Genomic DNA, 14,592 nt, shown 5'->3' with positions numbered 1-14,592 from the left:
ACACATTTGCTCCCGCCATAACACTTCGGCATGAGTTGTTCTTTCTGCTTCTTCCCCCAACTTTTCACATGACCCATCTTTAGGTCTCAGCTCAAGTGCCACCTCCTTAGAGAAATCCACACTGGCCACCTTACTCCAAAATGAGTCCACACCCTCTTCTATCTGGCATTAGGCTACTTGTTCATACACTCACTGTCCGCTCCTCCTAGAATGTACGTTCCAGAAACCATTGTATCCCTAGCATCTGACTGTGCTTGGCACCTATGACACTGCTCCTCACACAGCTGTTGAATTGATAGGCACACCAAGAGAAACCCAAGTGTCCATCAGCAGAATGACATAAGTCTGGCACGTGATAAAACAATAATAGCTGGTGCCGGCCCGGTGGCACAGTGGTTAACTTCACTGGTTCCACTTCGGTGGCCTGGGGTTCGCCGGTTTGGATGCCGGGTGTGGACCTACACACTCCTTGGCACGCCATGCTGTGGCAGGCGTCCCACATATAAAGTGGAGGAAGACGGGCACGGATGTTAGCTCAGGGCCAGTCACCAAGGGGAGGATTGGCAGCAGATGTTAGCTCAGGGCTAATCTTCCTCAAAAAAATAAATTAATAAAATAATAATAGCTAACATGATGTATTGAACACTAATTATGTATCAAGCACTGTTCCAAAGTCTTTACATGTATTATGTCATTTAAACCTCATGACCACCTTATAAGCTGGTACCTTGTTACCCCTATTTTGCAAGTGAGGAAACAGGCACAAAGAGGTTAACTAGCTTAACCAAAGTTACAGGGCTAGAAAATGGCTACTATAATCAGCTAATAGATAAGGGTGACAATAAGGTAGAGCGATTTATGGTGGACTCTGAGGCCCACCCTGCCCTGGGTAGGCAGCCACTAAAAAGACAAAAGCAAAGGTAACACTTAGTAAGAGTTCCTGTATGCCAAGCACTGTTCTAAGCAATTTATCCTATACCTGCAAGGTAGTCACCATCATTATTCGCAGCTTACAGATAAGAAAGCTGAGTGGGTAGACAGATACTGCCCCCTCCCACAAGGTCCACACCCTAGTCCCTGGGACCTGCAATAAACTACTTTACAGGACTTCTACATCATGAAAGGAATGTTGTGGATGTGATTAAATTAAGGGTTTTGAGATGGGGAGATAATCCCAGACTATCTGGGTGGGTCCAGGAAATCACAAGGGTCCTTAAAAGCGCAGGCAAAAGGGTCAGCTCAGAGGAGATGAATGACAAAAGCAGGGTCCATGGTCAGAGAGAGATTTGAAGATGCTCCACTGCTGGCTTTGGAGAGCAAGGAAGGGGCCACGAGACAAGAAATGCAGGTGGCTTCTAGATGCTGGAGAAGTCAGCACATTCTCCCCCAGAGCCTCCACAGGGAGCAGGGCCCTGGCAACAGCTTGATTTCAGCCCAGTGAGACTGACGGCAGGCTTCTCATCTCCAGAATTGTAAGAGAAGAACGGCGTGTTGTTTCAAGTCACTGAAACTGTGGTAATTAATTGTTACAGCAGCAACAGGAAACTCATACAGGGAGGCACAGAGTCGTTAAGAAACTTGCCGCAGATCACACAGCTACCAAACAGCCAAACAGTATCAACTCAGGCAATACTGCTCCAGAGCCTGGGCTCTTCAAGTCACACTGCCTCTCAAAACCACAAATAAATGCAAACTGACACTGTGACACACCGTGCCCACAGCCCACCGGCAACAACGATGGTGGTCATTACCCTCCACAGAGGGCGCACTAAGCACCAGGCACTGAGCCAGGTACATTACACAGTCCTGCACTGAAACCTTCATCATGGCTCCTCACCACTTTTTCTCTCTCAGAAAAAAATCATACGCGCCCTCAACGTCGCATAAATTTTCTCTCCCCAGGGGCCAGCCCCATGGCGTAGTAGTAAAGCTCACTGTGCTCTGCTTTGGTGGCCCGGTTCGCAGGTTTGGATCCCGAGTGCAGACCCACACCACTCGTCAGTCATGCTGTGGCAGCAACTCACATATAATACATAGTAAGACTGGCACAGATGTTTGTTCGGGGCCAATCTTCCTCACCCCCCCCAAAAAAAAAAACTCCCCTAGAAGTCCAGGGGGCTCCAGACCCCAAGGCAGACCATCACATTTCCAGAGGAAAGGATCCACGTCTGCTTTGAGAAAGGAAAAAACCAGGACTCAGAAAACGTGTGCAAACTCTCCCGGCTAATGGGTGCCCAGAGCTGGGATCCAAATTGAGTTCTGACCATGATCTCTGCTTTTTCCTCTCTTAACATCTCCCCCACACTGCCTTGTATACAGTAGGCCCTAAGTAAATATTTGCTGATTTACTCTCCTCTCTTTTGACTTCTGCTGCCACAGGAATACCTTCTAAATTTCTGAGGAGGAAGGAACCAGAGCCATTACACCACAATCTTTGAATTCACAGTATACACTGCAAGTGAGGTCAAGCCAATGAATTCCACTCCCAGTTAAGAATTCTTAAGACTCCCAAATTCATATTCAAATCACATGTATTTAGAGTCTAATGTGTGAGAGTGAGTCATGCAAAAATCCAGCATGAGACTATTTCAAGTAGGGTGAGCACAAAGTCCCGAGGCCAGAGAGAGCTTGAGCACATTCGAAGAACACAAGGATTCAAGTGGCTTGAAGGGAGGAGCCAGGGAGAGGGAGGCAAGATCAGACAAGGCAGGGCGTGAAAGGCAATGGATCTGAAAAGCCTTGGATTTTATTCTGAGTATAACAGCAAACCACTGGAAGCAGGGCTTTTGTGATCTGATTTTTTAATTTAAATCCGTTTGGCTGCTATGTGGAGGATGGATTATAGAGTCAAGAGTGGAACAGGGGAGAGCAGCGAGGAAATTGCTGAGGTGAAGAGATGAGGGGTGTGGCTGGGACTAAGAAATGAAGATGAACAGACACAGTTTGAAGCAGAGCCCGCAGGGCTCCCCAACAGACTGGACGTGAGCAGAAGGAACAGGGATGAATAAAGGACCCCTGGGTTTCCGGTCTGCACAACCAGACAAATGGCGGGGCCATCAGCATTTGACAGATTTGACCATCTTCTCCTTCCAGAAATACTCTTCTTCACTTAACAGTAGACTACTTTTCACTTAAATCTATAATCCTGCTCCCTGGGACTACCCATTCATTACATTCACTTAAGAGTCTCGTCAAAATCCAAAACCGAACTGCAGACTGCTCCCCACTGGGACATGCCGAGGCAAACCTGCTCCTGCCACAGCCTTCCTGGTCCTTCTGGAGTCTCCACTCACCCCACCGCCTCGCGTCTTACACGTGCCTTATTATCTCACCCTATTTCCTATGTAGTTTCCCCTCTTTTGTTGCTGGTGATTCATACTTGTCAAATAATTGCAGCTATAACTCACTGAGTGCTTTCTGCGTGTAGACACTGTTCACGCACTATCTCATTCAGTTCTCAGCAAGCTTACAAAGCAAGACTCTATTCCCTCCACTTGATGAATGAGAAACTGAAGCACCGAGACAGGCTGTGCATCCAGGAGAACAGAACCAAGAAGTTCCGGAGTGGAGATCCAAACTCAACCGTTAACCACTATCAACCAGTGCCATACGCTGGTCCTTCCATGAAACAACTGGGACGGGCCTCCAGCACACAGGACGTGCTCAGTCACTCCTACGGCTCACGTGCGCCTCCAGAAGTCCCTTTGAACAGCAGCAGTGTTGGGTAACGTGTTTGAAAACAGGGCAGTTTTTGTCATCCTTTCTTTGCAAAGTCAGAATTTCCGAGTTGAAAGAGTCCTGCGAGATTTAGTCACACCCAGCCCTCCTTTTTGCAGACGGGGAACCTAAGGCCGAGAAACTCTCTCCTCCAAGGTCAGACGGCGTGCTAGCAGAGCTGGGAACTAACCCCAGGTGTCCCGACTTTCTAGGTCTTGGCAACGTACAATCGTTTCATTCGCTCAACAAATATCTAAAGTCTACCAACCCGCAAGCACTGGAAATGTAAGAGGCCAGTCAAACCCTTGTCTTAATCAGGGAGCAGTCATAAAGTGCTTGCCCTCACAGAGCTTATAACCTACTTCCTCTTTCCAGTCACCCTGCCTTCCTCACTCCTAGATCCGGGACAAGCTACTGTGGCGTGCAAGAGGCAAAACTCCACACGCCTTTGCTGTGAGGGGCAGCGCAGAAGCCACCGAAGCACACATTCTGAGGACACGCAAGCTGCCGGCTCCAGCACTCGCCTCTCTGTGGATCTGAGAGAACGAGCCCCTAGTGAGGGAGACGGGCCGTCACGCGAACAGCAGCGCCCCTGCAGTCGCTCACTCAGAGTCAAGTCCTCCGTCTATCTACTTGGTGTGGGGCCTTGGGAGTCGGCGCCCCTCCCCGAACCTCATCCATAACACGGGCTGTGCACCAGAGCAAGAGATGCAAACGCACACGCTTGCGGGACCAGGCAATCACGTCCAAGAGTGAAGCTGAACCGACGGAGACGCGGCAAAGGAAGACGCAAAAGGAAAAGGCAGCCTCCACTTAGCTCCAATCAGTGTGGACATGTCTCACTTTCCCACTTTTCAAAAGACAAAAACCAGAAATTCTATGGGAAATCTCCAGATTAGGAGTGGAACAACACATCCCCCCCCCCCAACTTCTCATTATAAAAAATTTCAAACATACAGAAAAGTAGAAAGAATAGTTCACATCTTGCCCTATTGGCTTTACCCATATACCTACATCACGGCATTACACACCTCAGCATGCATTTCCAAAAGTACCACACTCTCCTTTATAACCACAATATTATCCTATCTAGAAAATAATCCCCAAATATCATCTAACAGGCTGAATATTCAAATTTCCCCCACTGTCTAAAAGATTTTTTTTTTTAAGATTTTATATTTTTTCCTTTTTGTCCCCAAGGCTCCCCGGTACATAGTTGTATATTGTAGTTGAGGGTCTTTCTAGTTGCGGCATGTGGGACGCCGCCTCAGCATGATGAGCGGTGCCACGTCCGCGCCCAGGATCCGAACCCACAAAACCCTGGGCTGCCGCAGCAGAGAGCACAAACTTAACCACTCGGCCACGGGGCCGGCCCCTCTAAAAGATTTTTTAGTAGAAGTTTTCTTTTTGAACCAGGATCCAGTCAAGGTTCACACCTTGCACCTAGCTCCGCCTCTTTACTCTCTTCTAATCTACAACAGTGCCTTCACTTGTTGTTTCCATGACAGTGACATCTGGAATAGAAGCAGGGCAGTTGTCTGGTAAAATACCTCACTTTCTGGAATCTTACCGTTACCTCAATGGTGTCCTTCAATTCGTTCCTCTGTTCTCTAAAAGCATGATTAGGGCCAAACATATCTGGCAGGAAAACTTCAATAATAACACACTGAGGTTTACTTCACCCCATCGGAAGGCACGTTATTAATAATCACCTCCAACCTAGACAAAGGAGTTTTTAATTTCTCTCATGTTTAATATTATCTTGGCCTTAATGGATTTTAAGTTATTAAATATTCTTAAATGAACTCAATTTTATTCTTTCTGATGCTCGAATTCTCCCAAATTTACCCAATTCTCTAGATTTTTAATGCTGGCAACTAATTTCAAAAACTCTCAACCACTGTGTGAGAAAGAGACCCCACTGTTAACCACTCCACTGTACGAGTCCCCGGGAAGGCCCCTTTCATTAGTGTTACCCTCCCTTCCAGTTCTCTGACAACCTTGGCCCAACATCACACAGTCAGAGGCGGAACTGCAGCCGGGACGCAGTCTGCCGACTCCCGGGCCGCCTTCCATTCCACCAAGGAAGCCCAGGCCCCGGAGCTCTCCTGTCCCACCTGGAGCTTCCTAAAGGCAAGTGAATTTGCTTTGGAGAGCTCCTTCCTGTCTGTCCAGGGAAGGGAATCACTGCCCTTCTGACTCCACAGAGCCGCTGCGAGACTCAGTTGAAAAATGGACAAGACAGCACTTTAATGAACTCTAAGACTGTCTACAAACAGAGACCCCAAATTATAGATAACCCCTTCCTTCCCGCCCAGGACCCTCAGCCAATCAGCTTCAGGTTCTCCGCTCCCTCAGAATAACTCCCACCTCCCAAGAATCCCACATCCTGACTTGGATCTGCCCCTGAGGTCCTCCCCTCCTCAGGAGCCCTCATGCATTACTCAGTGCTCCTGAGAGAAATCAATCCTCCCTCACTGCATGCCAGTTTAACCCTCACCATCTTTACCCCGCTTCAAACCAAACTGCCTGCTGCCCCACCCCCAGGATGAACCCTTCTAGTATACTTAGGGTCCCCTCCGCCATCCTTTAGGGCCTCCTCACACTCCAGCCCTTCAAACAGCAGTCCCTGAAATCAATCAACCCCACCTATGTCTTCAGGCTTCAGGGCTATTCTTATCATTTAATTCTTCACCTTCTTCTTCTTTTTTTTTCTTTTTGGAAGATTAGCCCTGAGCTAACATCTGCCGCCAATCCTCCTCTTTTTGCTGAGGAAGACTGGCCCTGAGCTAACATCCGTGCCCATCTTCCTCTACTTTCTATGTGGGACGCCTATCACAGCATGGCTTGCCAAGCGGTGCCACGTCCGCACCCAGGATCTGAACCTGTGAACCCTGGGCCACCGAAGTGAAACGTGTGCACTTAACCGCTGTGCCACCGTGCCGGCCCTAATTCCTCACCTTCTATTTCAGGTGCTGTCCTCGGATGAACGCTTGCTAATGCCTCATGACAACACCCCCTCCATCACAGAAGCCCCCACACATCTGAAATGAGTCTGTAGTAACCCCCACCTCACCACACCCACACTCTCTCTCTCTCACCAAAAGATTTTAGAAGCTTCCACCCCTCAAACTAAATTCTCGTAACCTGCCTGCCTCCCCAACCCTTAGACCTATTAATTCTATACTCTGTCCTCCTTCCCATCAAACACCCTCCCCATCACCCAGATTTCAGCGCTGACCTCACTCACCTGTTTCTACTTAGACGTATAATAAACATCTGAAACAAAAGTCCAAGAGAACTCCTGCTTCTTCCCTACAGCTTTTCCCAGCTCGGTAAATGGCAACTCCATCCTTCCAAGTCGCTCAGGCCAAAACCCTTGGAGTCATCCTTGAGTCCTGCCTCTCCTACACCACACCCCGAATCCCTCAGCAAATCCTGCCCCTCCGCCTTCAAAATAACATCCAGAATACAGATCTGACCGCTTCTCCAGATTTCCAAGGCCCCCTCTTTAGGCCTCAAGTGGATTCCTGCAGCAGTCTCCGGAATGGTAAATCCTCACTTCCACTCTGCCTACTTCAATCCATTCTCCAAACAGTGAGCCTCTTACAACACAAATCAGATCATGTTACTTCTCCGCCCAAAACTCTCCCACGGGTTTCCCAGCACACTCAGAAAAGCAAAGCACTCCCCGGCTCTGCCACCCTGTTTCTCTAACTTGCCGCGCGTGCGCTGGCCTCCAGGATCTCACACTGGCCGTTCTCTATGCTAGGAAGGTTCTTCCAGGCGGCACCTGGCTCTCTCTCTCACCCAGGTCTGAGGCTCCACGTCACCGCTCTGAAAGGCCACCCTGTCAAAACTGCGCTCCTACTTCGCCATCCTTCATTGGTCCTCTGACCCTGCTTTATTTTTCTCCCTAGCACTCGCGTTACCTAATATGACATGATTTCCGTTTGTCTCCAACACCAGAATGTAAGCTCCATGTGGGTAAGCAGTCTGCATAGCTCACTGACACAAGCTCCGTGCCTAGAACAGTGCTCGCGGCAGCTGCTCCATAAACATCTGATCGAAACCATCACCTCTTTCAAAGACGTCCCCTCCGATAACTACTCCTCAATGCCCGAGGCAATGCCCAACCTTAGTGCCCCGGGACGCGCCCCCGAATCCAGACACACGCAACCTCTTCAGGTACCTCCAGACTCCCACTTGAAAGAACTTCCTCCAAAACTCCTCCGAAACCCTCCTTCCTCCAGATCGACCCAGCCCTCGGGAGCCAGAAGAAGGGGACCTCGCGTCTGTCCGGTCCGCCGGGCTGCCCAGCGCCCAGCAGGGAACGGGAGCCCACGATCTACCAATGAATGAACTACGCCCCCCGCCTTCATCCTTTCCCTGCATCCCCGGCCCCTCCCATTCTCTAAGGCCCCATCCCCGACCCAAAGCCCGCCATCCGCCCCTTCGGGGATCCGAGTCCCGGAGTCTGCATCCTCCTGATCCCTCAGGACTCCCCCACGCCCCTTCCGGAGACCCCCAATCACGCGGAGCGGCCCCCTCCCCACCCCGGGACGCCCCCGCTTCCCACACCGTCCACAGCATCCCAAATCAAGCCCTCCGGCCCTCGCAGGCGGGCCAGCATCCCCGGGGACACACCCCCGCCTCCCCTCTTCCCATCCGACCCTCCCGCGCCCGGAGGGCCGCGAACGCCTCAGGCCGGACGCCCCCTGCAGCCCCTCCGCCCCACCAGCCGGCCCGGCCCTGACCGTTTCTGGGCCTCCAACCCCCACAGTCGGATCTGCCGGTCATACTGCGCCGCCTCCTCCTCGCTGATGCCGCCGCCGGCCTCCTCCTTCTCCACCATGGCGCCGGCGCTCGCCGCCCGCCCCGGAGTCCTCCTCACAGCAACCGCCCGCCGGCCCCACGCGCCGCCAACCGCCGCCGGCCGCGCGCCCGCGCTGCGTCTGCGCCTGCGCCCGGGGCCGCGCCTGCGCAGTACGGCCGCCGCCGCCCGGCCCCGCCCCCGGAGTCTGCGACCACGTGGGCCTCCTCGGCCTCAAAGGCGGGCCCGGGCCTGCCAGTCACGTGACGGAGGCTCCAGCCAATCCTGGCTAAGAAACGGCTGGTCTGTGGCTCGACAAGGATCCCCAGGTGGTTATTTATGAAGCTATTAATTTAGCAAATATTTATAGAGCGCCTGCTGAAATCCTGGCATTCGGGGTGGTGTAAAATAGGGTGGCGCATGAAGTAGACAAAGTCCTGCCCTCATGGAGTTTACATTTCTGTTGAAGAGGGCCAAAGAAAAGTAAATATAGGGGTGACCTGGTGGCATAGTGCTTAAGTTTGAGCTGCTCTGCTTCAGCGGCCTGGGCTCCCCAGGCCCACAGGCGCGGATCCCAGGCGCAGAGCTACACACAGCTCATCAGGCCGTGCTGGGGAAGATTGGCACAGACGTTAGCTCAGGGCCAATCTTCCTCACCAAAAAAAAGAAAAAAGAGGACAATATTAAATCAGGCCATGATAAATGCTTTGGAGAAAAACAAAGCAGGATATGCGACTACAGGGTGACAAAAGTGGCCAGGGAACATCTCTCAGAGAAGGTGACATTGTGCACCTCAGAGATCTGAAGACACTGAGGAAACAGGCTACGTGGATAACCGGGAGATGGGGCATTTCTGGTGTTAACTTGAAAACCCTCCAAAGGAGTTTATTTAGGAATAGCCAAAAGAATCACAATTCTAGAGTGCATCCTATGGCAAACCATAGGCAAATCCAACAAAGAAGGAGAGCTGCTTTTATAGAGAAAAGAGGGAGTAGGGAGGGGGCAGGGCTGTTCTAAAGGAAAGTCCATTGGGGGAAAGTAACAGTTGGGGGGGCAACTGATTCTTATTGGCTGAGCTGTGGCATTTCTCATTGGCTGGACTGTGGCATTTCTCATTGGCTGAGCTGCGGCATTTCTCATTGGCTGAGCTGAGGCATTTCTCATTGGCTGAGCTGTGGCATTACACATTGGCTGGGCTGTTGCCAAGGTCAGGAGAGAAATCTTCCTTCAGTAGTAAAGTAGTTTTAGTTCCTCTTCAAGATGCGAGCCTGTGTCTTCCTGTTTGGTGTAACTGACCATGTGTGATAGGGCGTGAGAGCTCCCCCTACAGACCTTCCTGACTCCAATTTAGTTAGGGTTTCTTTTATTAGTTTCCACACTGGGTAGGGGGGAACAGCAGGTGCAAAGGCCCTGAAGCTGGAGTGTGCTGGCACTGGTAAGGAACTGTGGAGAGGGCATGGTTTCTGGAGCAAAGTGAGAGGGGGGCAAGTGGTAAGAGATTAAATCATAAAGGAAGCAGGTGGGGCTGGCCCCATGGCCGAGTGGTTAAGTTCGCACGCTCTGCTTCGGCAGCCCAGGGTTTTGCCAGTTCGAATCCTGGGCACCGACATGGCACTGCTCAACAAGCCATGCTGAGGTGGCGTCCCACATGCCACAACTAGAAGGACCCGCAACTAAAAATACACAATTATGTACCCGGGGGGGGGCTTTGGGAGGAAAAATTTTTTTTAAATTCTTAAAAATAAAATAAAATAAAATAAATGAAACAGGTGGGGGATCATGTAGGGCCTCGTGGTAGCTAATATGTATGTTCTTTAGGCAAGGTGCCTTTTTATTATTCATTCAACATACTTATTGACACTTGCTATGCATCAACCATTGACATCTGTGCTTGGAATAGAGCAGTGAAAAAGAAAGAAAATAGCTGCCCTCTCATGGAGTTTAAATGGGCTTTACATGGATTCTTCCTTTTTTTGTTGTTGTTCTTCTCCCCAAATCCCCCCAGTACATAGTTGTAGATTCTAGTCGTGAGTACCTCTGGTTGTGCTATGTGGGACGCCGCCTCAGCATGGCCTGATGAGTGGCACCATGTCCATGCCCCGGATCAAACCAGCAAAACCCTGGGCTGCTGAAGCGGAGCGCGAACTTAGCCACTTGGACCTGGGGCCGGCCCCTACATGGATTATTTCTCTAATCCTTATAAGATCAGATAAATTCTTTAATATTCCCATTTCACAGCCAAGGAATCTGAGGTCCAGCAAAGTTAAATATTAGTAGCCTGAACAAAGTCTTCTGTCTTAGAAATAGTGAAGTTAGGATTCAAACCCAGGCTGTGTGGCCACCTGCTTCCTCTGAGGTTATACTGCTGGTGACATATGAAGCTCCTACTATGTGCTCTGATCTTGCTGCATGAGGTACACACTCTGTGAACCTCAGTGGTGGATATTTCATCCCCTTTTACAGATTACAACTCTGGGACTCAGAAAGGAGCAGCAATTCATCCAAGATCACAATGTCATTCAAAAAAATTGGCCAATGCCTACTCTGTTGCTTATTGATATGCAATAAATTATGTAAAAACGTAGGGACTTAAGGGGCTGGCCCTGTGGCCTAGTGGTTAAGTTTGGCACACTCCGCTTCAGCGACCTGGGTTTGGTTGCCGGGCACAGACCTACACCACTTGTCAGTGGCCATGTTGTGGTGGTGACCCACATACAAAATAGAGGAAGAGGGGCAGTGGATGTTAGTTCAGGGCAAATATTCCTCAGGAAAAAAAAATTAGGGACTTAAAATGACAATAAACATTTTTTATGTCTTATAGGTTCTGTGGGTCAGGAATTCAGGAGCAGTTTGGCTGGGCAGTTCTGGCTCATGGTTTCTCAGGAGGGGGCAGTCAGATGTCAGCTGGGGCTGCAGTCATCAGAGGCCTGGGGTGGAAGATTGTGTGGCAAGGTGGCTCATCTACATGGCTGGCAGGCTGATTGGCTGATGGCTGAGGCCCTCAGTTTCTCTCCACATGGGCCTATCCACCTGGCTGCTGGAGTGCCCTCATGACCCCGCAACTGGCACCCTCCAGACGGAGTGGTCCACAAGAGCAAGTTGAAAGCAGCAATGCCTTTTAGGACTCAGCCTGGGAAGTCACTCACTGTCACGTCTGCAGTATCCCATGGGTCACCACTGGTCAGCTCTATTCATTGTGGGAGGGACGATGCAAGGGCGTGAGTCCTAGGGGCCGAGGATAACTTGGGGACCATCTTAGAGGCTGGTTACCACATCCACTAAGCACTATGCCCTGTGAAAATAAGGTGAATAAAGAAAGATGGAGGGGCCAGCCTGGTGACGCAGCAGTTAAGTGCACACGTTCTGCTTTGGCAGCCCGAGCTTCACCGGTTCGGATCCCGGGTGCGGACATGCCACCGCCTGGCACGCCATGCTGTGGCAGGCGTCCCACGTATAAAGTAGAGGAAGATGGGCACGGATGTTAGCTCAGGGCCAGTCTTCCTCAGCAAAAAGAGGAGGATTGGCAGCAGCTAGCTCAGGGCTAATCTTCTCAAAAAAAAAGAAAAAGAAACATGGGCCTGCCCTGCGTGGGGCTGACAGTCTAGTAGGGGAGACAGACAGTACTTCATCAGTCAAAGAATTATTCACAAGTTCAACTACTCGGCAGATCCCTACCACATCCCTACTAGGTGTCTGGCTTTGTGCCAGGCCCTGGGAATACAATAGTGATGAAAATGGACAAGCTCCTGCTTTAGACGCAGTTACAGTCCACTGGGAGAGAGAAAATAGCGGCATAAATACAAATAGATAGGAACTTTGGGAAGTGCTGTGAAGGAAAAGAAGAGAGAGCTAAGACAGCGTCTGAGTCAGGAAAGGATATTCCGAGAATGTAAATGTTCGGCTTCGCAGAGAAAATAGAGGTTAAAACTAACAAGCAGGGGAAGAACCCCCCAGCAGAGAGGATGGCTGCCCCTGCCAAGACCCAGAGTTGAAGCTCGTTCTCTCTGTCTGATTCTGCCTCCCGGAGGGTCTCTCCTTGGCCCGCCCTCCCCTCACCCCAGGCACTCTGTGGGAGGTTTAAAATAGGTCCATAAATCCTTTGATATTCTTCACTGATTTGGGGGGAGGGGATTTCTGTCCCCTGATCTTGAATCTGTGCTCTGTGGCTGCTCGATCAATCAAATACGATAGAAGTGAGTGCTGAGCCAATTTCCAGGTCCAGCCCTTGATAAATGGGGAGCCTCCCTTCAAAAAAGCTAAACACAGAAATACCATATCAGCCAGCAATTCCACTCTTTTTTTTTTTTTTTTTGAGGAAGATTAGCTCTGAGCTAACTACTGCCAATTCTCCTCTTTTTGCTGAGGAAGACTGGCCCTGAGCTAACATCCATGCCCATCTTCCTCTACTTTATATGTGGGACGCCTGCCACAGCATGGCTTGACAAGTGGTGCCATGTCCACACCCGGGATCCAAAACAGCAAACCCCAGGCCACCGAGAAGCAGAACATGTGCACTTAACCACTGCACCACCAGGCCAGCCCCCCAGCAATTCCACTCTTAGGCGTATACCCAGAGGAATTGAAAGCAGGAACTCAAACAGATAGCTGTATGCCAGTCTTCATTGTAGCACTATTCACAATTGCCAAAGGTGGAACGATCCAAGTGTCCATCAACTGATGAATGGATAAACAAAATGTGGCATATCCATTCAGTGGAATATTATTCAGCCATGAAAAAGAATGAAATGCTGATACACACTACATGAATGAACCCTGAAAATTTTATGCTAAGTGAAAGAACCCAGACACAAAAGGTGATGAAAAGAGAAATAAGTAGTGGTGATGGCTGCATCACATTGTGAATGTTCTTTTTTTTTCTTTTTTTTTTGACGAAGATTAGCCCTGAGCTAGCATCTGCTGCCAATCCTCCTCTTTTTGCTGAGGAAGACTGCCCCTGAGCTAACATCCGTGCCCATCTGCCTCTACTTTATACGTGGGATGCCTGCCACAGCATGGCACCAATCAGTGCCATGTCTACACCCAGAATTTGAACCAGCAAACCCTGGGCCACCGAAGCAGAATGTGCACACTTAACTGCTGTGCCTCGGGCTGGCCTCTTGTGAATGTTCTTAATGCCACTGGACTGTACATTTACAAATGGCTAAAATGGTGGATTTTCTTATACATTTTTTACTGAAATTTTAAAAAATTAATAATGTAATATACCAAAACCCACTGGATTGTACAGTCTAAATGGGTGAAGTGCATAGTATGTGAATAGCACAGTAAAGCAGTTAAAAAAAGAAAACGAGAGGCCGGCCTGGTGGCATAGCAGTTCAGTTCACACACTCTGCTTCAGCAGCCCAGGGTTCACAGGTTTGGATCCCAGGCGCAGACATACACACTGCTCATCAAGCCATGCTATGGAGGCATCTCACATATAAAATAGAGGAAGATTGGCATAGATGTTACATCAGTGACAATCTTCCTCAAGCAAAAAGAGGAAGATTGGTGACAGATGTTAGCTCAAGGCCAATCTTCCTCACCAAAAAAAATAAATAAATAAGGAAATGGGCAGCTTCCACTTTCTATCTCTTGGGACACTTGCTCTTGACCCCAGCCTCCACGCTAGCAGAAGCCTAAACAGCCCAGGGAGAGGTCCACCTGGAGAGAAACCAAAGCTCCTGACCCTCAGCCAGGTCAACAGCTGCAGCCGACAGCCAGCACCGACTTGCTGGCCACGTGAGTGAGCCATCTTGGAAGGGGATCCTCTGGCCGACCGTCAGGCCACCCCAGACGGAGCAGAGATGAGCCACTCTTGCCAAGCCCTGCCCAGAGTGCTGATCCATAAGCAAAGGAAATGATTGATGTTGATTTACACCAGCAAGTTTTGGGATCGCTTGTTACATAGTGTTGGATGACCTGAATATTCTCCCCCCCACATCTCTCTTCACACGTTCCGCTCTCTCTCTCCCTCTTTGCCTGACCCCACTTCCCTTTCTCTCCTTGACTCTCTGTCCCTTTCTCTGTGGACACTCCTCATCTTTCTGGATTCGATCTCT

General features: G+C 50.0%; 1 protein-coding gene across 2 annotated transcripts in view; it reads right to left on the bottom strand.

The window, feature by feature from the left end:
- Window positions 1-8,702, bottom strand: part of SAE1 (SUMO1 activating enzyme subunit 1) — a 64,659-nt gene extending 55,957 nt beyond the window's left edge. For both annotated transcript variants that reach the window (XM_070223100.1, XM_023649986.2), the window contains exon 1: window positions 8,475-8,702. In XM_070223100.1, coding sequence (XP_070079201.1) covers window positions 8,475-8,572 — 98 coding nt within the window. In that variant the 5' untranslated portion in view covers window positions 8,573-8,702. The remainder of the gene's footprint in view (window positions 1-8,474) is intronic.
- Between the last annotated feature and the right edge of the window lie 5,890 nt (window positions 8,703-14,592).

Source organism: Equus caballus, chromosome 10 (genome assembly GCF_041296265.1).
Source record: "Equus caballus isolate H_3958 breed thoroughbred chromosome 10, TB-T2T, whole genome shotgun sequence".
Classification (NCBI taxonomy): Eukaryota; Metazoa; Chordata; class Mammalia; order Perissodactyla; family Equidae; genus Equus; species Equus caballus.
The sequence above is the reverse complement of the archived record's forward strand: the minus strand, read 5'-3'. Positions and strand labels throughout refer to the sequence as shown.